Source organism: Chelonoidis abingdonii, chromosome 7, assembly GCF_003597395.2.
Source record: "Chelonoidis abingdonii isolate Lonesome George chromosome 7, CheloAbing_2.0, whole genome shotgun sequence".
Lineage (NCBI taxonomy): Eukaryota > Metazoa > Chordata > Testudines > Testudinidae > Chelonoidis > Chelonoidis abingdonii.
The window spans coordinates 65,671,313-65,694,566 of NC_133775.1; the positions used below are offsets into that span (position 1 = coordinate 65,671,313).

General features: G+C 41.8%; 1 protein-coding gene across 3 annotated transcripts in view; it reads left to right on the forward strand.

Moving 5' to 3' along the window:
* The window catches only part of SUCO (SUN domain containing ossification factor), a 98,129-nt gene that overhangs the window by 69,477 nt on the left and 5,398 nt on the right, over nucleotides 1–23,254 (forward strand). For 2 of the 3 annotated variants that reach the window (XM_032775855.2, XM_032775889.2), the window contains 9 exons: nucleotides 1,010–1,101; nucleotides 3,086–3,151; nucleotides 6,035–6,109; nucleotides 10,042–10,141; nucleotides 11,496–12,668; nucleotides 14,048–14,135; nucleotides 16,146–16,250; nucleotides 21,241–21,395; nucleotides 22,094–22,185. In XM_032775855.2, coding sequence (XP_032631746.1) covers nucleotides 1,010–1,101; nucleotides 3,086–3,151; nucleotides 6,035–6,109; nucleotides 10,042–10,141; nucleotides 11,496–12,668; nucleotides 14,048–14,135; nucleotides 16,146–16,250; nucleotides 21,241–21,395; nucleotides 22,094–22,185 — 1,946 coding nt within the window. The remainder of the gene's footprint in view (nucleotides 1–1,009; nucleotides 1,102–3,085; nucleotides 3,152–6,034; nucleotides 6,110–10,041; nucleotides 10,142–11,495; nucleotides 12,669–14,047; nucleotides 14,136–16,145; nucleotides 16,251–21,240; nucleotides 21,396–22,093; nucleotides 22,186–23,254) is intronic. The other variant, XM_032775873.2, reaches the window with a different exon arrangement.

The following is a 23,254-nucleotide window of genomic DNA, read 5'->3' on the forward strand; positions in this document are numbered from 1 at the left end:
AACAGCTGAAGCGGCAAGGAGGAGGACAGCCTCAAACTTTTAGTCCAGTAGTTATGGTACTCATTTGGGATGTGGGAGATCCTTAGTTCAAGTCCCTTGTCTGTCTGAGGAGAAGGGATTTGAACTGGGAACTGCCATCTCTCAGGTGCATGTCCTAATCACTGGGCTGTGGGTTATTCTGATATTGGGCTCCCTCAGTGTCTCCTGTTGAAGCTGTTCCACTATGGATAAATAATTTTAAAAAGTCATTTGAGCAGGGGACTGGATTTTGGGTCGTCTACTTCTCAGGTGAGTGATCGAGCCACTAGTCTATAGAGTCAGTCCCATGTTTGCAGGTTCTCTTGCCCAACAAATTTTTCTTTGAGATATCTAGGGCTAGATTCACAAAGGTACAAGCAACAGCCCCTCATACCCCCTTGAAAATCCTAAAGATTAGGAGACTTTATTTTCTCAATCTTTGAACCTGGGACCTCTGGCACCGTAAGCCAGAACCATACACCATGGCCTTTGAGCTAGCCTTGAACATGAGGACAAGAAGCTAGAAGATAATGTAGGAAAATGGAGCCAGTGGAGGGATTCAAAGATCAAACAACATGGTCACTGTTGAGCAAAGAATGTGGTCTTAAAATCTGCATTTTGCATGGAAGTGGGGAAGAGGATGGGACTGTGTGCATCAGGGAGGCCAGAGGAGGAGGATGCATTAATCAAGATTAAGGATAAGGGTCTGAATGAAAGTTCCAATTGTATAGATGTGGAAAAGGTATTTTTTGGAAATGTTTTGGAGGAATTAGCGGCAGGATTTGGTTATAAATGCAACACTCGCAGAGTGCTAACAAATTATTTTTTGTAAGTGACTTTGTTTCAAAGGAAGGGAGTTTAGTCAGCTTATGGAAGGTATCAGTTTGCTGACTGGCTAACAGAGGATAAGCATTGCTTACTTAATACATATTTATGGCAGTAAGTACAGCAATTAGATTTTTGCACTCCATTTCAATTAAATGTTTTATAGGGTGTTTGGCACTAGTATGGTTGAAGAATATGAAGAAATTGCTGACTCTCAATACCAATCAGAACGACAGGAGCTGTTTGATGAAGACTATGGTAAGCAAACAGAAGTAACTGATGCTTGTTAGTCATCAAACATACCTTCTGTACTTGGTAATAGCTAGTATTTTTCCCCTGCCTGTGTTGAATGTTTTATTCTGAAGTTAAGGATGAAGATGAACTAAAATATGCCAGAAAATCAGGAATGTGCTATAGGTTATAAGCCTGTTACAGGAGTGGGTGGGTGAGGTACTGTGGCTTGTGATATGATGGTCCCTTCTGGCCTTAGTCCATGAATCTGAGTTATGTGCCCATTTTCAAGGCCTGTTCGAACATCCCATTAGGCCTTATACAACCTACTGTTCATTATAAACCTCTGCAGATTGTTCACTTTTGGGCACTACTGTCTGAGTTGGTGAGAATTACAGTAGGCTGGCTGAGCATATATACACCTCCAGCCATCCTCCCCAGACCTGTTAGCTTGGATGTTGTCAGCATGCTTCTCCCTTTGTGAATCCTCAAGCCGTCCTTCATCCATACATAGATTCACATGGTGACAGACATGCTCTGACTTCAGGTGGTTACTGATGCACTCTGGGCTGGCAACCATACTTGTGATTACCTCTGCTTCAGATGCAAGCCCTGGCTTCTTGCGGGACAGAGGGGAACAAAAGTGAGTTAAGTTTTGAAAGGAGGCAAGACACAGGAACATAAATAAAAGAGAATGGTGAGGGAAGGAAGAGACAAAGCTGGCCTTGCACATACCGTGAAGGAAAATAAGAATGTATTTGGAGTAAACATTGACTTCTTTCACTCAGCCGTGTGCTGAAGCAACCCATTTTCATTCTTAAAGGGAAGAGAAGTGTGGAAGAGGTTTTACTTGGCTGAGGAAGACAGAAGTGTGTAGGCATGCTCTCTCTTCCTAGAGCCCAGCTTCCAAAACATTCAGGGAGTAGCTCCGGCTTCTTCACTCCCCTCCCCAATCAGAAATGTTGAAGTTTTTCACTTTGAAAATCTAGTCATCTTACTTCATAGGAGTTACCTGCAAGAGCTTCCTTCTGAACCTGCAGAACTGCCTTGCAGTTTATAAAAAGGGACTGCACTGCTCAACTGTCTCAGTTCCTTTTTGGCTGCTGCAGAGGGATAATGGAACTCATCCTGTCGTGTCTTCAGGCTTAGACATTTCTTTAGCCTAGTTTAAGATGTAGTGTAAATCACTAATAGCTTACTCCCATGTCCCCGGAGTCCACTGTCTCAGGCCCTGAGGCTTGCAGAGACTTCCAGAGGTGTATCTCTTGCCTTACACTCAGCCCTGAAAGGGATACCCATGTTTTGTACTTCCCGTGTCTTGTTGAAATCCATTTTTTAACCAGATTTGTGGTTTGCTGTGCCTTTATTCCCTGGGTTAAGGGAGTGAGGGGAGAGATCTGAGGTCCTAGACTCCTCTGGCTTCAGTGCCTACAACCTGATACTCCAGTGGACTCATTGACAATATCCATGTCCTTTTAACCCTGATTTACAGTAAAGTGAAGTGTTTGTTTGGTTTTTTACTTTGTCAGACTTTTTGCATATAACTCAAACACTAGACCAGGACCAGCGCTAGCGTTTTTAGCCCCCTAGGCGCATGGCCATTTCGCCGCCCTGCGCGCTGGTCCCGCGGCTTCGGTGGAGCTGCCGCAGTCGTGCCTGCGGAGGGTCCGCTGGTCCCGCGGCTTTGGTGGAGCTGCCACAGTTGTGCCTGCGGGAGGTCCACTGGAGCCGCGGGAGCAGCGGACCGTCTGCAGGAGTGCCGGCGGCAGGTCCACTAGAGCCGCGGGACCAGAGGACCCTCCGCAGGCATGACTGCAGCAGGTCCACCGGAGCGCCTGCCACTCCGCCGCGGCAAAATGCTGCCCTCCAAAAATCCTGGCGCCCTAGGCAATTGCCTGGGCTGCCTAAATGGAAGCGCTGGCCCTGCACTAGACCTTGAGGTGTATTTTCACTGTTCATAAGGCATGTAACTTTCTGTTGTTGCAACAATATTTTCTTTCATTTTAAACAGATTATCCGTTGGATTACAATACAGGAGAAGAAAAATCTTCAAAAAATCTCCTTGGCTCTGCTACTAGTGAGTATAATTGCATGTTTCTCAGAACACTTTCATAATGCTATCCACTAATAAAATGGTTTATTTTATATGAAAGTGAGATTCCACTTTATTGTGACATTTATTTCATTAAATAATGGGAAACATCATGCTTTTGTAATTCAGATTTAGGGGAGAATTTTCAAACTCATAAATGCCTTAGGAGCAGATTGAGACGAAGTGCCTAAGTCTCTTTTGTAAATAAGATTTAAACTCCTAAAACACTTAAAGCATTTTTGAAAATTTTACTCAGTCCTTTTCTTTTAGTATCAGAGCAATAAGCATGTTAACCTAAATAAATGAAAAGTTGAATGTGACTGTTTTTTTAAAAGTCTTAATTGTTTTGTTGACAGTGCAGTAGAACCTTGATTATTAAAGAGGATAGAGTTGCCTGAGCACCTGGCTAAAGGGAAAGAATAGAGAACCACTATATGTCTCTGAGCCAGAGTCTTTATGTGCATAGCATAGCTTCTTTATCCGTTCTTAAACAAGTCTGCTTTTGAGGGGGCTCAGGCACTTCTTCTCACATTCTTCCTCTTTAACCAGTTTCATTTAATCTGGGTGACTGTACCTAATCTTCTGAAAATAAGTGAGTTTTAGTGGACTAAGGTGACTAGTCATGGCACTACTTCAGTTTTAATGGGAGTCCTCAACTTCAGCCGCATTATTTTAAGATAATAGCACCAGTCATCCAACCCTTCTGGAATAATTGTTGCCTCATTGAGCTTGTTCCTGTCCGTCAAGGTTAGTGATCTGGCTTCTGCATGCACAATGAATATTACTTCTGCATAGTGCTCAAACAGGTTAGTAGTCTTGTATTTGCATTGGCAAACTTTTTTTTTTAATCCCACACTATACAAGTTTGTAATGCTTGCTTTCAGTTTTTCCTAGAATGTAGCTGTGGCTTAAGTTTAAAAAGGTCATGTCCAGGAATGTTGCACAATATTTTAGTGGGAAGGAATACATTCCAAACAGTATATTAATAAATGTTAAAGTGCCAAATAATGTTGGGCTTTCAACTTGAAAAGCAGCATGTTAGTTTTCCTGATGCTGCCCCATTTATCCTTTTACCAGTCGTTAGTCTTGAGCTACCCATACCCATAATAGTGTTGATAAAGTACTTTAAAATATGATGCTATATATGCAAATACAGTTGTTTGTAACTTAATACAACTACAGCTTTGATCGTGTGAGAAGTGCAGTGACTTTCTTTAATGGATGTCAAATATGTTTTTATAGTGTGTTTAGTATGCCAAAGTCTGTTTAGAAATCAGTGACTATATAGCCATTAAGCACTCAGTAACTCTTAAATCGTCTTGGCTAGTAGTCTGTTATTGAGACTGCCATTTGACCAGTACTCTGGGATAATTTGCATTCTTTTTTTGAAAACCTTTGTGAAGCTTGTGCTTGGGCAAATGTAAGAGTGACAAAAGCGGCCTCCATTTAGTCAATCTAGTACAATGCCATCTCTAATCTCAAGCAGTGAGGCTAATATCTATGTAACAGTAGAGCCTCCTAGTTATATGAAGGGTAAGGAGGGAAGCATCAGAAATTTGATTAGGGATTTGGATGATTATAAGAGCTGTCTTGCATTCTCTCTGGCCATATTGACCAGGGCAGGTAGCTCTTGTGCTCTCGCTCCTTCTCTTCTCATCATCTGGAAGATTGACGGAACAGCTTCAGTTGTCTCTCATTCCTCTGTTTTACTTGCCGCAAGGAATCAGGTCAGCTCAGATCTAAAATCTGAACCAATGTTGGTTATGATCTCTTAAGGCATTCAGCAACTACAGTGGTAAGCCTGGAATAAAAACCTTGATGAACAGATAAAATTCATGGTGTTCAGGAGTGTAGCTCTCGAGCTTTTTAGACTGCAAAAGCACTAGTCTAATCAATCTTACCAAAACCCAAATACTTTTCAGTAATTCTGGTTCTGTAAAGATATCACTTGATAGGATGGGTAGGCAATCAGCGTAAAAAAGGAAATAGTTTTTGGTTCTAGCCTGCTTGAGCCATTTATTTATGCTTTCACCTCAGGGAACTCTTTCCTTCTATCTCATCGGGGAGCTGAAAATATTCTAGAGGACATAGAGGCATTGACAGTTGAGCTTAATCTACCATTGACTCAAAGGACTGAATTTTTTTTGAGTGCTAGAGGAATTTCCACCTGTCTTGTGCTGGAAGCACAAGATTCAAGAGTAGAAAACCAATTCAATACTAATATAGCAAAAACTCTTACCTGGAATTCTGCTTCTCTGAACTCTTCTGCAGTCTATAGTAGATCTCTTATCCATTGTGGTCCTGTATTGAATCAATAGCTACAAAAAGATCTATAACCTTCCACCAGCTTTGATAGTTGCTTTCATGGAAAAAGTGAAGAACAATGTTTCTCAGTTCAGATAGAGGAACATTTTGCCTCAGTGTAGTAGGACCTTTACTGCCACCACCATATTATTTAGGAAATATGTTAGCAGCATGTTGTTTAGGAAACATTTTAATTGCCTTTCCTGTCCACACACATTCTTGAAGTAAAACATGTATATTTACAACTTCCTATTTTAAATATGGTTGGAAGCCAGGATAAGCCTTTTTTAATTGAGAGCCCCACTGGTAAAGATTTGGCATAATTTTGCAAAATAACCTAGAAACCTATATTTGAAATTATGTCAAGCAGAAAACCCAACCATTTTTTTTTTATGATGAGACAAATAAAGAGGAAGTAGGAGGGAATAGATGACTTGTTTGGACTGGAAAAAAAAAATGGATGGATCCAAAGTTAATCTGTGCAAATCAATGGGTAGATAATAGTACACATTTCTGTGAGGATTTCTGGTCATGTCCTCTCTGATCAGTCGTGTTTTTGTTCAGATGCCATTCTAAATATGGTGAATATTGCTGCTAATATACTTGGAGCAAAAACAGAAGAGATTTCTGAAGCTGAAGGTAAATGTTATTTCCTTAGATGCATAATTTTGTTAATTTGTTAAAAGATGCAGGATTTTAAACATGTTATAGATTCCTTGTTTCCCACCTTCATTTCTCCTAAGGACTTGGGTTACCTGAGTGCAGAGTAGTTCAAGAGTGGAATGCACACATGCAATCACTTGGAGTGCATGTGTCTCATGCACAGTCATCGGAAACTCTTCTCTGTGGTATCGGTCAAGGTGGTTTGAGCACCTCTGCCATCACATACTGGTATAAAGGGCCCAGCTATCTCAGAGACCCCTCACTTCCTTCTTACTGCCTGTGGTGGTGTTAAAATTGTTTGGCTGCCCTAGCAAATGCTTTATGTGTTCATTGTAAAATCATTGTACAGCAAATAGTTTTCTAGATTTATAGCTGATCAGTACTACTTAGTATGGATGTGATTAGTTACCTTCAGTTCCCAGTTTTGGGGTTTCCATTTCTCAGTACTAAGGATGCCTCAGTCACCTGGGTTCAAATCCTGTATCTTTTGTACTAGAGCTTAGCCGTCCTGAATTGGCACTGGGTGCTTCAGTGTCCGTTAGGCGTGCACTTCCTATCGTGTCCCAGACCTGGCATTGCTCACCCTCCCCAGTACCTAAAACGAGGCATAAGACCACTGAGAGAGAAAGATGGCCAGCCCTAAATCTTCTAAATATAGGGAGTAGAGTACAGCTGAAACCTAAGCATTCCTCTGCTCTGGTATGATGGAAACTGGCACCATTGATTCTGGCACCAAGGCAAGTACCATCGAGTCCAGGACCCAAAGGGACCCTTCTGCGTCTGCAGTACCACACAGTGACCTAAGACAATCTTGGTATTGATCAGGCCAGAGGTGGTTGTGCCAGTGAGAGAACTGCTGAGCCTTTTGATACCAGTATCCGTGGCAGTGCAGCAGATAGCGCTCCTGGTACTGGCAGATGGAGGGGTGCCAGTATCATTGGTGCATTACTTATACTGCAACAACCTCTTGTGCCTCAGACTTCCTACCCATCAGTACTGTCGAAGGGGAAACCTGCAATGTTGACTTCTCTACATTCTTTGCCAACTCAGCACTGGTCTTGGACATCATCACGGGCAGCACCTCTCTTGGTCGGCAGAGGGTGATTCGCTGTCCTCTGAATGAGAGACTGGTTCCTACTTTTCCTAACCTTGGAACCAGTCACTCTATTACTCCCCTTGGTTGCCTTTGAGATCCTCTGGGTTGAATGGTATTGGGCGTCTGGCCAGAGAATCACTGGGACCCACTACCAGCTCAGTGGTCATTTTGAAACCTGTGGGGATTTCCCCTCGGTTTTATGTCCTACATAAGTTGTTCCTTCTCTGTGTACTTGCAGATGCATGGGGAGTCTTACTTGCCAGGAGCTGCCTGGTCCTCAGTCTGGTATTAGGCCTAGTAACAGGAAAGGCAGAGGCAGATCACAAGGAGCTGTGGGCTTCTGTTGGTTTCGCAACTCAGGACTGCCAGCCAACAATCTCTTTTGGAACATTGTGATTTTAACGTCTGAGACTTCTCCTTAAAGATTAAGGACATGTTGCTGGCGATACTAGACAGATGTTCTCTTTAGTTGATGAGGGGAAATCCATACTAAAGTTTGCTTCAGGCTGAACTAGATATTACAGACTCGGTTGTTAAGGTTTTTTTGCAGTTTCCATGCACAGGAGCTCTTGCTTGCAGTCCTTGGGGTTTCTGCATGAGGTTCAACAAACAATTCAAGACATGTCCTTTAAAGGGTCCTCACTTTTTTGGAGTAGACAGACTTTAGGCTCCATGAGTGGAAAGATTCTGGAATGATTTTAAAGTTTTGGGGATTGTACGCTCCTGCTCCACCCAGGAAACTTTCTCGCACGGCAGACCCACCATTACTCTCCCGCTGCTCATCAGAATCTGCAAAGAGTGAAAAATAGAGGTTATAGACACAAGCTCTTATGTCCTTTGACTTCTACATCAATGCTTGCTCCATCTAGACCGGGATGGTCAAACTTTTTTGGGCTGAGGGCCACATCTGCGTGGGGAAATTGTATGCAGGGCCGGGACAAGGGTTTGGGGTGTGGGAGGGAGTGCAGAGTGTGGGAGGGGGTGCGGTGTGCAGGAAGGGGCTCAGGGCGAGGGATTGGGGCAGAGGAGGGGCACGGAGTGTGAGGGGGTTCAGGGAAGGGGGTTGGGGTGCAAAGTGCAGGATAAGGCTCAGGGCAGGGGTGGGGGATGGGTGCGGACTGTGGGAGGGGCTCAGGGCAGGGAGTTGGGATGCAGGAGGGGTGCGGGGCGTGGCAGGGGGTTGTGGTGCAGGAGGGGTGCGGGGTGCAGCAGGGAGCTCAGGACGGGGTAGGAGTGTAGGGTGTATGAGGGGCCTCAGGGCAGGGAGTTGGGGTGCAGGAGGGGTGTGAGGTGCAGGCAGGGGACTTGGGGCAGGGTGCAGGAGAGGTTTGGGCTCTGGCCCAGCAAGTGGCTCCAGGGTGGCAGCCCTGTCCCCAGCCCTGTTCTGCTCCAGGAAGCTCTGTAGCCCCTGTGGGAGGGGAGCAGAGGGGTCAGTGTGTGCTGCCCTTGCCACGCCTCCAGGTATCTCCCCTGAAGCTCCCATTGGCCATGGTTCTCAGTTCCTGGCCAATGGGAGCTGCGGGGGGGCAGAGCCTGGAGGCAAGCGCAATGCATAGAGCCCTCTGCCCTCCTGCCTTGGGGCTTCTTCTGAGAGCAGCGGGGGCCGGATACAAAGCCCTGAGGGACTGGATCTGGCCTGCATGCCGTAGTTTGCCCACCCCTGATCTAGACACCCAGGGGTTGCGAAACAAGCATTTTGATGGATGGCTCAAGGATGCCATGCCAGTTTACAGCTTCTTAGTGCTTGATCCCTGCCTACTTCAGACCAATGGGTCTTAAGTTCTGTGCAATTTGTTTGTACCCCTCCCTCCGCCTCTCTCTTTAGGGACCACTCTCTCAAGGGTTTCCTCATCCAGTAGGTTGTCTCCTTTGGGTTGGAGCCACAGAGGAGGCGCTGCAGTGTCTTGGGGGGGAAGGGGTTCTAATCCTGTTTATTTCTAATCCTGAAAGCCAAAGGAGGTCTAATTTTAGACCTGCACGCCAACTCAGATATCTCAAAAAGCTGCAGCTTTACGTGGCCACCCTGGCTTCTGTTGTTCCCTCCCTGGATCCTGCTATGCAGCCCGTGACTTAAGATGTGGCAATTTATTGAGATCACAAAAAATATCTGATTTCATAATGAAGCACTCTCATTACCAGTTCACCATGTGGGTACCGCTGAGGGAAAATTTTCAAATGATTCTGTACAGCGTGTACACATACCAAGAATGGAATGGACTTGCGCAACACACTTTGAACAACAGTTACAGAAGACTGTGTTATCTCTCCTTTTTTGTGATTTCTTTCCCCATACTGCTGCCACCATAAACTCACCCTCCTGACTAGAAGAAAGATGCTACTGTGATTTCTGTGACTATTATTGATGGATTAAATAGCATAGGGTTCTGCATACTGGTCCAGATACCTTTGTTCTTTGTGTCAAAATCTGCCTGATGTGGTCTTTAGCCTGTAGCTTTCCACAACCTTAGTTATAGAGACTAAAAAAACTATCTTTCCTCTCCATACAAATAGTTAAGCACATCTTTCATTATGCAAAACCACATCAACAGGTGTCCAGTTCATCTAAATGTAAACATAGAGAATCGGTATCTTGTTTTAGTGTGGTTCCTTTGTTAATGCTACTAAACAAATGTTTATGGAGAAAATAAATATGCCTGGTTAATGAGAATTCAGTTTTTTGAGCATACTGTATTAATGTTTTCTGTTTCCTCACCCATTTTTATGCTTCCTTCCTGTTGACTTCTGTGGTATTAATGGAGCTCTCAGGAAGCTGCTTATATTAATTTGATTGTGGTTCCACATACTTTAATAGGAAATAACAGTATGTCTGAAAATACCACTGTTGCTGCTGTCACTGCCACTTCAACAGATGCACCAAAACTGCCTGAACCAACCCTTCTTCCTTCACAAGAGTAAGTGATTTTGTGTGTTAAATTTAGTTCTAATGAGATAGAGCTTGGCCATGACTTGAAATCTTCTGCATCAGACTGCTAGACTTCGGCCCTCGTTTATACTAGAAAACCCTAATGTAGATGCACTTGCATTGGTTGAAACCTTGCCTATACAGATACTTGGGCTTGACTTTAACATACTTGAGGTTCATGTCTTTCATATTTGTTGACAGTTTTCAGAATGTAGTTACTGTGTATTGCAATAGTCTTCACTGCATGAAAGTATATGTATAAAGTGATTTTTTCCAGGAAAAGCTAAATTACTACTTGCTTGACTCAATGAAACCAGTGTACTGTACTTTTAAAAAACAAACAAAACAAAAAAAAACAGGAAGTCAAAGGTTCTGGTTCAAACTGTCTTCTGTGACCACTGAAACAGTTGAACAAAACCATAGGGCTGTGATTAGATTGTTTTACAAATAATGGACAATATTCTTAGAAAATATAAAATTTCTAAAAATTCAGGCCAGAGGGAGTAGGCAACACATTAGACTAATTCACTTTCTTTTTTTCTGGTCCCTGGGTTCGTATCTTAGCTTGTCACATGTGAATTGCACTCCATACATGTGTGTCATGTTTGCTTTTGTTGCAAACAAACTTGTATATTTTGGAGGCTAGGAAAGCTGTTGTTGAGTTTTTTTTTTAATTTTTGAATATTAAGGAATTTAATACTTCCTTGGCATATTGAGACTTCAGATCAGACTCTAAGCAACTTATTCTTTGTCCATTAATTACAACAATTTGGAATTGAGGTCTGCTTTGGAACCAAGCCTGGATTTCTTCTTCTCCTCTTCTTTCTTCCCAGCCCATAGCCAAGTTTCTCTGGATCTGATTTCTGCTCTGCCTTATTGTTGCAGGGTACCTCTACTCAGTCCCATGTAGAACTGGCTCTAATAGGAAAGACCAGGTTCTGCAGGTTCTGTGCAATTGATACGCTGTTCTATGGGTCTTCAGTTTGAGGAACAAACCTAGAAAATATGTATCTTGATACATGAAAATAAATGTAGTGATCTCCAAATTGACATTTGTCCATGGTACAAAGCCACTATGTGATTTGGCATAGTTCTCAATTTTTGTTCAAGAGAAGCTTATGTCTGGAATAGTCAGGAATAGTAAACCAAGTTAGGATTGAGATGTATTGCAGAGATAAATCAGTAATTTATTTAATAGTATAAGCAGGAGCCATTACAATTTCTGACATTTATTAACTGATATTAGTTTTTCCTGAGCATCACTTTCATGCATTCTTTTTTTTACAACTACCACCATATCCTACAAATCTATAGCCTGTGCTTATTTTAACTTCTGTTTGTAGGCTTGTAACTACAGAGCTACCACAAGTAGATAAGGAACAATTAGTCCTGGAATTAACAAAGGAGAGCCCCATTGTTCAGCTAGTTCAAGAGTATGAAGAGGAGCCAAGTCAGTCAACGGTGACCCTGCTGCCTAGTGATGAACAAGAGGAAGAAACATCAACATGGTTTGAATCTGAGACAGAAATCTATTGTTGTGAGCTGGTGACGGTTTGTTGTATTTCTAGCTTTTCAGAATATCTCTATAAGTGGTGTTCAGCTGCAGAAGCTGTTCATCGACAACGTAGCAAAACTTCTGAGAGCAAGCAAGGGGATTACTCTGTTACCATTCAGCATTCACAACCAGTTCCAACAGAATCTTCAAATGTTTCAATAGATGAGTCTCTGCCTGAGAAACTAGACCCTGAAATTACAGGGAGAGTACCTGGATTTACTATTGCAAGTGACTTAAGCAGTGTACTCCATGAGGATATCACTAACCAGACTATAGATTCTATTGAATTGGAACCCAGTCATCCTCAGACTGTTTCTCAATCTCTCCCCTTAGAAGTTACTTCTGAAATTAAGCCATTATCTACAATGGAGGTCTCCTTGGAGCCTACAAAACATGAGACAGCACAGTTAACTTCCCAGATAATTCCCCAAGAGGATACTGTTGAGATACATACTGAAGCAGAAAAGAAAGCTGAGAGTTCTGTTTCTGAGAAACATTCTGTGGTCTCTGAAACAAACGTCAGTGAATTCAAGGAGATCAGCACAAGAGAGACAGATTCTGTCCAGATCCTCTCAAAACCTACAGAGACTGTACCACAGCCTGAATATACAATAGCTACAGTAGGCAATGATGTTGGGGAAGCAAAAGTGAGTGCTTCAGAAATGCAGAAGAAAGTACTGTCTCCTGTGGTAGAATCTTCTGCATCAACCGAAATAAAATATGATGAGCAAACAACTGAAGAAGCTTTTCTAGCTATTCCTGTTTCTGGTGGACAGCAGAGAATGGCTACAGATTTCTATGCTGAATTGCAGAATTCCACAGATCTAGGTTATACTAATGGAAATCTTGTTCATGGATCTAATCAAAAGGAGTCTGTATTTATGAGACTTAATAATCGTATTAAAGCCCTGGAAGTAAACATGTCTCTCAGCAGCCGCTATTTAGAAGAACTTAGTCAAAGGTAAGACTCCTAATAAATTATAAAAATCTACCTTTATCATGTCTAAAATGTGCTTAACACGACACAGCTGATTATTAGAAAAATCTGTAGGCAACATGCTAACATGTATTTGAGTAAATGATCAGCAATGTAAAGTTCGGTGTGTTTTTCTTTTTTTTTTTTTTTTTTTTTTTAGACAATTCAGCAATAACTGACCATTGGTAGAAGCTGCCAAAAGTTTAGATTTCTGTATCTGAATTTTTCCCTATGTATCTCAAGCTGCCACTGAATTTTATTCTGCTGCAGAATACACAGTGCTCCGTTTTTAAGGAGTATATGTATTGCCTAGAGGATGTGCACTAAGCCTTCTGAAAGCCTTCCAGAGTAGGATCTGATCCTGCTGCCCCTTCAGTCAGTTGCAGAAGCATCCAGGCCTTAATAATTTCCCTTACTAAGTGTGACAGTCTATGGTGGCATGTAATTCCTTTTTGGTTAATACAGTAATATTAAACTCCTATGTTTGTGTCTTAAAAAGAGATGGATAGGGAGGGGAACACAATCTGCAGATTTTAATGACTTTAGTGTAACTATTCAATAATAGTTAGTTTTGATGCATGTATGTCAGTAAAGGTTCGTAAATCTTCTTGTCATAAACTAATTACAGAATCCTTTCTTAGTAAAGGCTATAGCTGTAAATGTTTGCATTGCTTCTTTTTTCTGCTGCCTCAACACTGAAGGCTTTTTGCAATGCATTCACCCTAAGGTATGAAGGGTGAATGCTCTGTAGAGGGGAGGGATAGCTCAGTGGTTTGAACATTGGCCTGCTAAACCCAGGGTTGTGACTTTAGTCCTTGAGGGGGCCACTTGGGGATCTGGGGCAAAATCAGTACTTGGTCCTGCTAGTGAAGGCAGGGGGCTGGACTCAAAAAGCTTTAAGCATCCCTTCCAGCTCTACGAGATAGGTATATCCCCATATATTGTAGCTCCCATAACCATGCTTACTGACCACAATCTTCTGCTTAGTGCTATTTAATGCTGCTTCCTGTGAGTCACTATTAATCAGCACCAACAGTAAGTAGCAGAAGCACCTTCCCACTCCATACATTTCTGGCATACAGCCCACTGCTAACTCTTTTAATATTAAAGTAGGCTTTAATTTGGCTCCTAAAAAAAGTTTTTAAAAAAGCGTTATCTGAGAATTAAACAAATAAAGACAGGAAAACAGCAAAGTTGTTCCAGATGGTGGGAAACTTCAAAGGAGGGAGGGGTTTTCACCCTAAAACTGGTGAGAATGTGGGCGAGAGCAGAGAGGAAGTTAGTACTAGATGAATGGAGGAAGGTGCTGTGGTGACAGTCTGTGAAATTGTAGTCTTTAATATGGAACCCAATTAATTTTATAGGTACCGAAAGCAAATGGAAGAAATGCAGAAGGCTTTCAATAAGACTATAGTAAAGCTTCAGAACACTTCAAGAATAGCAGAAGAGCAGGTACAAATTGCTTCTGTTTAGAAGTAGATGACAGTATATCTTAACGAAGAGATTCTCAAGAATGTGTAAAAGCTTACAAGGACAATGTCGGTATTTTTAAACTTTGTTTAGTGACTGGACTGAGCACAAATCTTTAGAAATAGTAATGTTTTGTTACTCTAAAACAACTATGTAAAAGCTGCAGATCTGATATTTTTCTATTCAATGTCCTCCCATTTTTCATTTTGTAGTTATTCTGTAATTAAATTTTAGGTGATTTCTTTTTCTGTAAATTAATGGGAAGCTCAGACTCTTTTCCCTTCCATCTTAATTTCTTAAATTTACTTTTTGAGAAAAATAAATGACTGGTATAAGTAGTCTGAAGGCGATGGATATGATTTTCCAGAAGGGCCTCCAAGTCTCATTTTAAAAAATTATTTAAGCACTTCTGCTTCTAAATCACATAAGCATTTTTGAAAATTTTACCTTGTGTTTTATACAGATCCATACCTGATCACTTGCTTCTTTTGGACTCTTATTTTCAATCCTTATAAATGTAGGTCACCCCACTTCGAAAAGGAATGAATTGACAGATGCTGTGAGAGGTGTTTGAGGGGCTCGGAACCCCCTGTAGATAGTCATAGTTGCATAAGAGTTTCAAATCCAACTTCCTGCTTTCAGTAATTTAAAGCTTCTGAAACTTGTTTGAGCTGAAATCTTCCAGGCTGGGTCTTAGTCCAAAAGTCACATTTCTTTTTAGAAAGTTTAAGCAAAAGTTTTTTGTTTTCTCATAGACTCATAGATTTTAAGGTCAGAAGGGACCATTATGATCATCTAGTCTGACCTCCTGCACAAAGCAGGCCACAGAATCCTACCCATCCACTTCTATAACAAACCCCTAACCTATGTCTGAGTTATTGAAGTCTTCAAATTGTGGTTTGAAGACCTCTAGCTGGCAGAGAATCCTCCAGCAAGTGACCCATGCCCCACGCTGCAGAGGAAGGTGAAAAACCTCCAGGGCCTCTGCCAATCTGCCCTGGGGGAAAATTCCTTCCCGACCCCAAGTTTTCTACACTGATGCCTTCAGAAAGCACAATACACAAGGAAGGTGGACAAAAAAAGTATACTGGGAAGTCCTATATATCAGCCACTTTAGACAAGGCTTTGCCTCAGACTTGCATTTTTGTATTTTTTTACATATGCGTACCTTCCTTAATATATTTAGAGGGTGAAAATTGAAACTGCTTGAGCATGCTTTAAATTGATTCAGTAGTCTTCCTACCCCAAACGTAGTTTGCAGAGCAATTGGCAATGCAATCTAATAGAAGCAATTAGACTTTAAACACAAGGTTTTTTTAAACTTCCTATTTCCACTAGGTCCTTAAGCATTTTAAGCATAATCTTGTCAAAATGTAGTTCTTGACAAGTGACTTATGAGGAATATGATTTATGTTGCTATGGTAACTGTTGAAATTCAGGGGAAAAATTAAGAGTTCTAAATAATATATCACAAGTATTATTGAATTCAGACTTCCACTGGAAGTCTTTGAACTATTGCTATCTGAACACATGTTAAATCCCATTTAATGAACTTATCATAAATAAGATACATTGGTTTCATTTTTGTTATGCACTTTAGAGAAGGGAATAGTTAGAAATCATAGTGGGATGTATTGGTATAGTATTACATAAGATTATTAGATGCAGTTAGAAGTCTTAGAACTGCTAAAGATTTTCAATAAAGCTTTTCATGCAGAAATCTGACGCAGGTAAAATGTTGCTTTTACTCCGTTTCAAGTGCTGTGTAGAGATTAGCTTTCTGCATTATACAATAAGATCTCCTAACTACTGTAAGTGTTTTCTTTGTATTTAGTCAGCATGTAAATGAATTTTTCATAAGCCTATGGCTATGTAGTGTCTGTTGCCTTTGTGGATAAAATGGAATTATACTTTGATAAATAGTATGGTGCATGTTAGCAGAATCCCACGTACTGAACTATGTGGGGATAAACTAACGTTTTTTAAACATAGGATCAGCGGCAAACAGAAGCCATCCAATTGCTACAAGCACAGCTGACCAACATGACACAGCTAGTTTCCAATCTGTCAAGAACTGTGGTTGAACTAAAACATGAGGTAATTCGAATGTAACAATATGGCATGAGACACTTTTGTATAAAATGTTTCTTGGGTTGTTGGTGGCTGAGTGTTGCTGGGATAAAACTTAATCCGCAAGAAGATGCGGGTAGAATTGCTTTCAGCCCCCTCTGGCTGCCAGCCAAGTATTTAGTCAGTATGAGTTTCTTGGTTGCAGCAGGACTGCTAATAAAATAGCTGCTGAAATATGGGGAAAAGGGGCTGGAGGTGTATGGAATGTAGTAATGGGTGGAAGATTAGGTTTTAGGTTGACCTAATACCTGGAGTTCATGCCTTAATGGTGAGGGCTTTTGGTGAAGTGAGGTGGAGAAGCAGCTGCTCACACTCTGATGCATGGTGCCTCCAACTAAAGTGAGACTAGGCTGCTAATATTTAAATCATAGAATCAAAAGGTTGGAAGGGACCTCATGAGGTCATCTAGTCCAGCCCCCTGCTAAAGGCAGGACCACTTTCCCTAAATAATCCCAGCCAGGGTGCGGTCTAGCCGGACCTTAAATATCTCTAAAGATGGAGATTCTACCACCTCCCTAGGTAACCCATTCCAATACTTCACCACTCTCCTAGTCAGAAAGTTTTTTCTAATATCCAGCCTCGACTTCCGCAGCTGCAACTTCAAACCATTGCTCCTTGTTCTGTCCTCCGTCACCACTGAGAACAGCCTAGCTCCCTCCTCCTTGGAGCACCCCTTCAAGTAGTTGAAGGTTGCTATCAAATCCCCCCTTAGTCTTCTCTTCTGCAGGCTAAATAAGCCCAGTTCCTTCAGTCTCTCTTCATAAGTCATGTGCTCTAGTCCTCTAATCATTTTTGTTGCCCTCCGCTGGACTCTCTCCAATTGTTCCACGTCCTTTTTGTAGTGTGGCGCCCAAAACTGGACACAATATTCCAGATGCGGCCTCACCAGTGCCGAATAGAGGGGAATAATCACATCCCTCGATCTGCTGGCAACACTCCTACTAATACAGCCCAGTATGCTATTAGCCTTTTTGGCTACAAGAGCACACTGTAGGCTCATGTTCAACTTTCCATCTACCGTAACCCCAAGATCCTTTTCTTCAGCACTGCTACTTAGCCAAACAGTCCCCAGCCTGTAGCAGTGCATGGGGTTTTTCTGTCCTAAGTGCAGGACTTTGCACTTGTCCTTGTTGAACTTCATGAGGTTTCTTGTGGCCCACTTCTCCAATTTGTCTAAGTCTCCCTGAATCCTATCCCTGCCCTCCAGCGTGTCCACCACTCCACCCAAATCTTTGCTTCGATGAATACCAACAGATTCAAAGAGAGAAAACAAAAGCAATTAAAAGCCATTTAATAAAAATGTCATAACTAAACTTAAATCCAACACTATCTATTCATTTGTAGTTACTGAGTATCAAGTCATTGATTTGCAGGATCAAAAGAGTGAAAGGGACTTTCAGACGTACGTGTGGTATTTCTCAAATCTGCATAGAGACAACTGGAAAAATGTGTTTACCTTTTCATCATAGTGCTGCTAAGGATAAATCAGACTAATTTTAGCTTCAAGGCAAATGAACAAGAAAGAGGAAATAACCATTTACAGTTATTCTCCAATCTTTGCCAAGAATTCAGAATTATTAATTATTCTGTGGATTCCCATAAGTTATAGTGTAGTAGAATTACTGGGCCACATATAAAGTTTCTGTAATGGACCGAAGGAAAAAGGTGAAATTCCATGGAACAGAGATTTGTTTAATATCAACAGTCTTCAAGGGCCATATTGCCACAGCTGTGGTCAACAGAGGCACTTGAGCAGGATCCCTGTCGTTAAAGAGTGGGAACAGCAGGCAGGGCATTCTGTGAAGGCTTCAAGATACTGGAACTTGCTTCAATCTTCAAGCTTGAGATTGGTGAATTTCTGCACATGCTGCCAAAGACATCTGTTAAGGTGTTTAGAAAGGGCTGGGAGTGTTTCCAAAAATAATAAAGGAATAGAAAGGAGATTCTGTAAATGGCCGGCTGGCAGTGTTCCTGTTAAAATGATTACTTTAATGCTTCTGGGGTTTTATTGTCTCATAGTGTCTAGAGCCTTGGATAGGTATCTTTTTATATTTTAAATCTAAAGAAATATAATTTAAAATAAAATGCATACTGCTTTTTTCTGATTAGCTGATGACATTTGGCCTTAGGTAGCTGTGCATTCAGTTGGTTGGGAAATAGCTCATTATGCTTTTAATATAATATGAATGGTTTAGCACAAAACTCTAAACATTTTTTAAAATAAACATGGAAAGGGTAATTAGAGCTAGAGCTCTCCCTCCCGCCCCACCCCAAAAAAACCAGCTGGAATAATTCCCCTTTGAAAGTTACTTTGATTGTAAAGTAATGCCCTTGGATTTCAATTTTTTGGTATGATGATAGCAAGCTTAATAAAAGTTTGTCAGCCAGTGATCTTCAGAATCAAGCACTATTTATAATATGTATACATTTAAAAAAAAAATCCTCCCACGTAGATGAGGCATGGTAAGGTACATGCCCCTTCAAAGTTGATGAGTGACCTTTTAAGAGATCGGTTTTTTTGTAAAATAAGATTAACCAGGTTCCATGGAGTAGAACAGTTTTTTTTTTTTTTCCTTCAGAGAAGATAGTTTCATATTAAAAATGTTCTTACATATCTTAATTTAGGTTTCAGATACATATTTTTATATGCTCTTCATGGGAGAAACTATAACTCCATCTGTTTAGAAATCACCTAACCTACTATGAGTTATTTTTCAAATTGGTAACAGAAGATTTGTTTAGGATAGAAAATAGTGTACATTTCTGTTAATGGGAAGTCATTGCAATCCAGGCAGTGTACTCCAATATCTCTTCAAAGTTGTCATGAAATTCATAAGAACATAGGAGTGGCCACACTGGGTCAGACCAAAGAGCTGTCTAGCCCCGTATCGTGTCTTCCGACAGTGGCCAATGCCACTTGCCCCAGATGGAATGAACAGAACAGATAGTCATCAATTGATCGATCCCTGTCACCCATTCCCAGCTTCTGGCAAACAGAGGCTAGGGACACCATCCCTGCCCACCCTGGCTAATAGCCATTGTTGGACCTATCCTCCATGAATTTATCTATCCTTTTTTTGAACCCTGTTATAGTCTTGACCTTCACAACATCCTCTGGCAAAGAGTTCCACAGGTTGACTGTGAGTTGTGTGCAGGGCCGGTACAACCATTTAGGCGAACTAGGTGGTTGCCTAGGGCGCCAAGATTTGGGGGTGCCAAAAAGTGGCGCCCCCCCCCAAATTTTTTAAATGGTTGCAGCGGCTGCTGCTGGAGGGGTTGGGCTGCCGGCGGCAGCAGCTGCCTGCAGCCGGCACAGCCCAAGGTGTCCCCCGGGTCAGGCGCCGCTGGCGGGCTATAACAGGCCCCCCTCGTCAGGCAGGCAACAGGGCGCACCTCGGTCAGGGAGCGCCACTCTGGGGGTCATGCAACACCTACCGTCGCAGCCGCAGGCCGGCAGAACCCAGCGCGCCCCTGGGGTCAGTGCGCTGCTGTGCGCAGCAACGCATGCGCCGGCCCACCGCACCCCAACCTCACCGGGTCAGGAGCCGCCGACGGCAGCTGGGCAGCCCAGGTGCCCCCCCACCTCCGGGTCAGTCGCGCACGCTCCCAGCCACCAAAAACAAATAAGCGACCTCACGGCAGCATTCCCTGGACGCACCCCCCCAGAGGTCCAGGGCACCACCCCCGAGACAAGGAGACACCAGCAACCCCAGCGGCAGGAAACCGCTATTTATCCCCTGGGGCGCCAGCATTAGGGGGGGGCGGCATTTTGCCGGGGGGGCGGCAGGCGGCTCCAGTGGAGCTGCCGCAGTCGTATCTGCGGATGGTCTGCCGGTCCCGCGGCTCTGCTGGAGCTGCGTGACCCGCGCGCAGGGCGCTGAAGTGGCCCGGCGCCTAGGGCACCAGAAACCCTAGTGCCGGTCCTGGTTGTGTGAGGGGAAAAAAATACTTCTTTTTGTTTGTTTGTTTTAAGCCTTCTGCCTATTAATTTCATTTGACGGCCCCTTGTTCTTGTGTTATGAGTAGGAGTAAATAACACTTCTTTATTTACTTCCTTCACACCAGTCATGTTTTATATGTTTCTTTATTTACTTCCTTCACACCGGTCATATCCCCCCCCTTAGTCGTCTCTTCTGAGCTGAAAAGTCTCAGGTTCATTAATCTCTCCTAATACGGAAGCTGTTCCATACTTTTTCTGAATCATTTCCAATTCCAATATATCTCTTTTTGAGATGGAGTGACCACATCCGCACACAGTATTCAAGATGTGGGAATACCATGGATTTCTATAGAGGCAATATAATATTTTCTGTCGTATCTATTCCTTTTCAATGATTCCCAATGTTCTGTTCGCTTTTTTGATTGCCGCTGCACACTGAGTGAATGTTTTGAGAGAACTATCCACAGTGACTCCAAGCTCTTTCTTGAGTGGTTAATAGCTAATTTAGACCCCATCATTTTATATGTATAGTTTAGATTATATTTTCCTTAACATTTTGGTTCCCAGCGTTTACTTGTTGACATCCTGGCAGTTGCTAAACATCTAATAAAGGCACATTGAGGAAATATTTTAAGGCCATTTATGAATGTGAATGTGTTTGAACGTGTCTTGAATGCAACTGAACTTTTATCTGATCTTAATGCTGTAAAATGTACTTTGAAAATGCTGGGTATACTGGCTTTAATGACTATCAAACTTCACTGGCAGATACACTTACAGCATATTAAATGCCAGGACTTGACCTGTTAGCTATATAGCAGACACTTAACTTTGAGAAATGGATATTATGAAGTGAAACAGGAAAAAAATCCCTGGAGTTGATTTTAAAACTGATCTATTCATTAAAGTTTACATGAAGCTGAACGTGTTCATGAAGTAACTGCTAGCTCCATTGTATTTAAACTCCTCTTATTTAGTCTTCAGTTTTTATAAATAAAAAATCCAATTATTTTTCAGGTGTCTGACCGACAAAGCTATCTTGTGATTTCTTTGGTTCTCTGTGTCATCCTGGGTTTGATGCTTTGTATGCAGCGTTGCAGAAATGCATCTCAGTTCAGTGAAGATTACCTCTCAAAAATCCCCAAAAGTAATCACTACCCAAGCCCCAAAAGGTAAATCTGACACTTTAATCAATTCTTACAACTTTATCAAATGCCAGATAAAGTGTAAATATAGTTGCTCACTTACTCTATTTCCATCCAGTTGAATGATGTTTTTCCGTTTTCATTATACCAGTCTGTTTTCTGTACATTCAGAAGTTTGGGTTCTGATAAGCAAAAGGCATACCTTTTAACATCTAGACTTCTATAGAAGAATAGTTCCTGTGAAGGAGTTTATACAAAGTAGCACCTTTTATTTGCAGTAGGGTCTAACATCACTGATGTAGGAATGGGATCAGATTCTGGATGTGGAGAGAGCACTGCATCTTACTCTCCAGCAGCTTTCTTTGGCCATCAGAAAGAACACCACTGGCAAAGTCCAGAGCAGTTTTGAGAAACCTTGCCATGGGAAAGGCTTGCTGCAGTATGAAGGTGTAACACCTACAGTCTGGTTGCAGGCGGACGAGATCGAACCTGGAACGTCTGGAGCTAAATGCATGAGCTAAAAGCCACATGGCCCTTAACTAAGGCTGTAGAGCAGACTCGTTGATCGACCTCTGTCAGTGGTCTTGGTGCCATGAGATGGGACAGATCACCACACCCAGGAGGTGTGCAGGTTACAAAAATATAAGGAGTGGTAATGGGGAAAGTTAGTGTCTCCCAAGAGTACTCTGGGAAACGGAACTTGATTGTGTGTGTTGTCATTACAGATGTTTTTCCTCCTATGATGATATGAATCTGAAAAGAAGAACTTCTTTTCCACTTGTCAGGTCCCAATCTTTTCAACTAACTAGCAAAGAAGGTATGTTTCATGTACAGCTAATTCCTCCTAGTGGTGGTTGTAAAGTCTGTACCATATGAGTAATGCATTGTAGATGTATGATCATGTAGTTTGTAAACCAGTTTCAAAAAAGGTAATCCAAAAGCACTCTACTTGTTGTACACTACTGAAGTCGATCACTGTGTATACTGGGAAATACTGAATTGAAGTAGTTCAGTGGGTAATACTGGTTTTTTTTATATAGTCTCTAAAACAGAAATTTATGAAAGTTGAGTGCAGAAAATCAAAATCGTTTAGGGTTACTACAGCGGAATTAACACAAGCTTTTGTTTGAAAAAGCAATCTTAGAACACTTTAAAACAAAATGCCAACTACATAAGGTCAGCCACCTCAAGAGTAAAAGCACTTTATTTTTAATATTTTAAAAGCAAACAGTAATGCTAAACAGACTATTTAGGAAAGAAGAGAAGAATAACAAGCCATTGAAACTGCAGGGAAACTTTAGATGGGCAAAATGTAATAAAGTTGGAATTTGGTTTAGACCCAAGGTCTAACACTCTTACAGAAATACTTTGATATCTATAAAGATAAATAATCAGGACTTTGGTTTTAATGTCTCCTCCACCTTTGTACATTTGGGGCATTAGTTCAAAACTGACTGAGCACATGCACCGTTTGAAGCCTCTAGCACAGTAATCCATTGGCCTGACCTTGTTTAGCTAGAAAGCGGAGGTCAGAGTGCTATTTGATACTACTGCACTATATGCTAACTTTAACATTAGTCTCCTCAGCAAGCCAAAAAATTTTAACTTAACTTAATCTTGGAACTTTTAAAAAGAAATAGAAGGAATGCTGCATGCTTTACCAAAAAAAAAAAAGAGAGAAACCTTTTTGGCATGAGTTACACAGCTGAATTTGGACTTTCAGAAGTAGACAAGCCTATTCTTTAAGGCAGTCATGGAACATTTTTTTTCCTGTAAACCCTAAAATATACTACTTACGTTTTTGCTGTTCTAGATTAACATTGAGTTGGATTTCCATTTTTTGGTAGCGAGGGGATACTCTGATACCAGACTAGTTAAAAAAAATT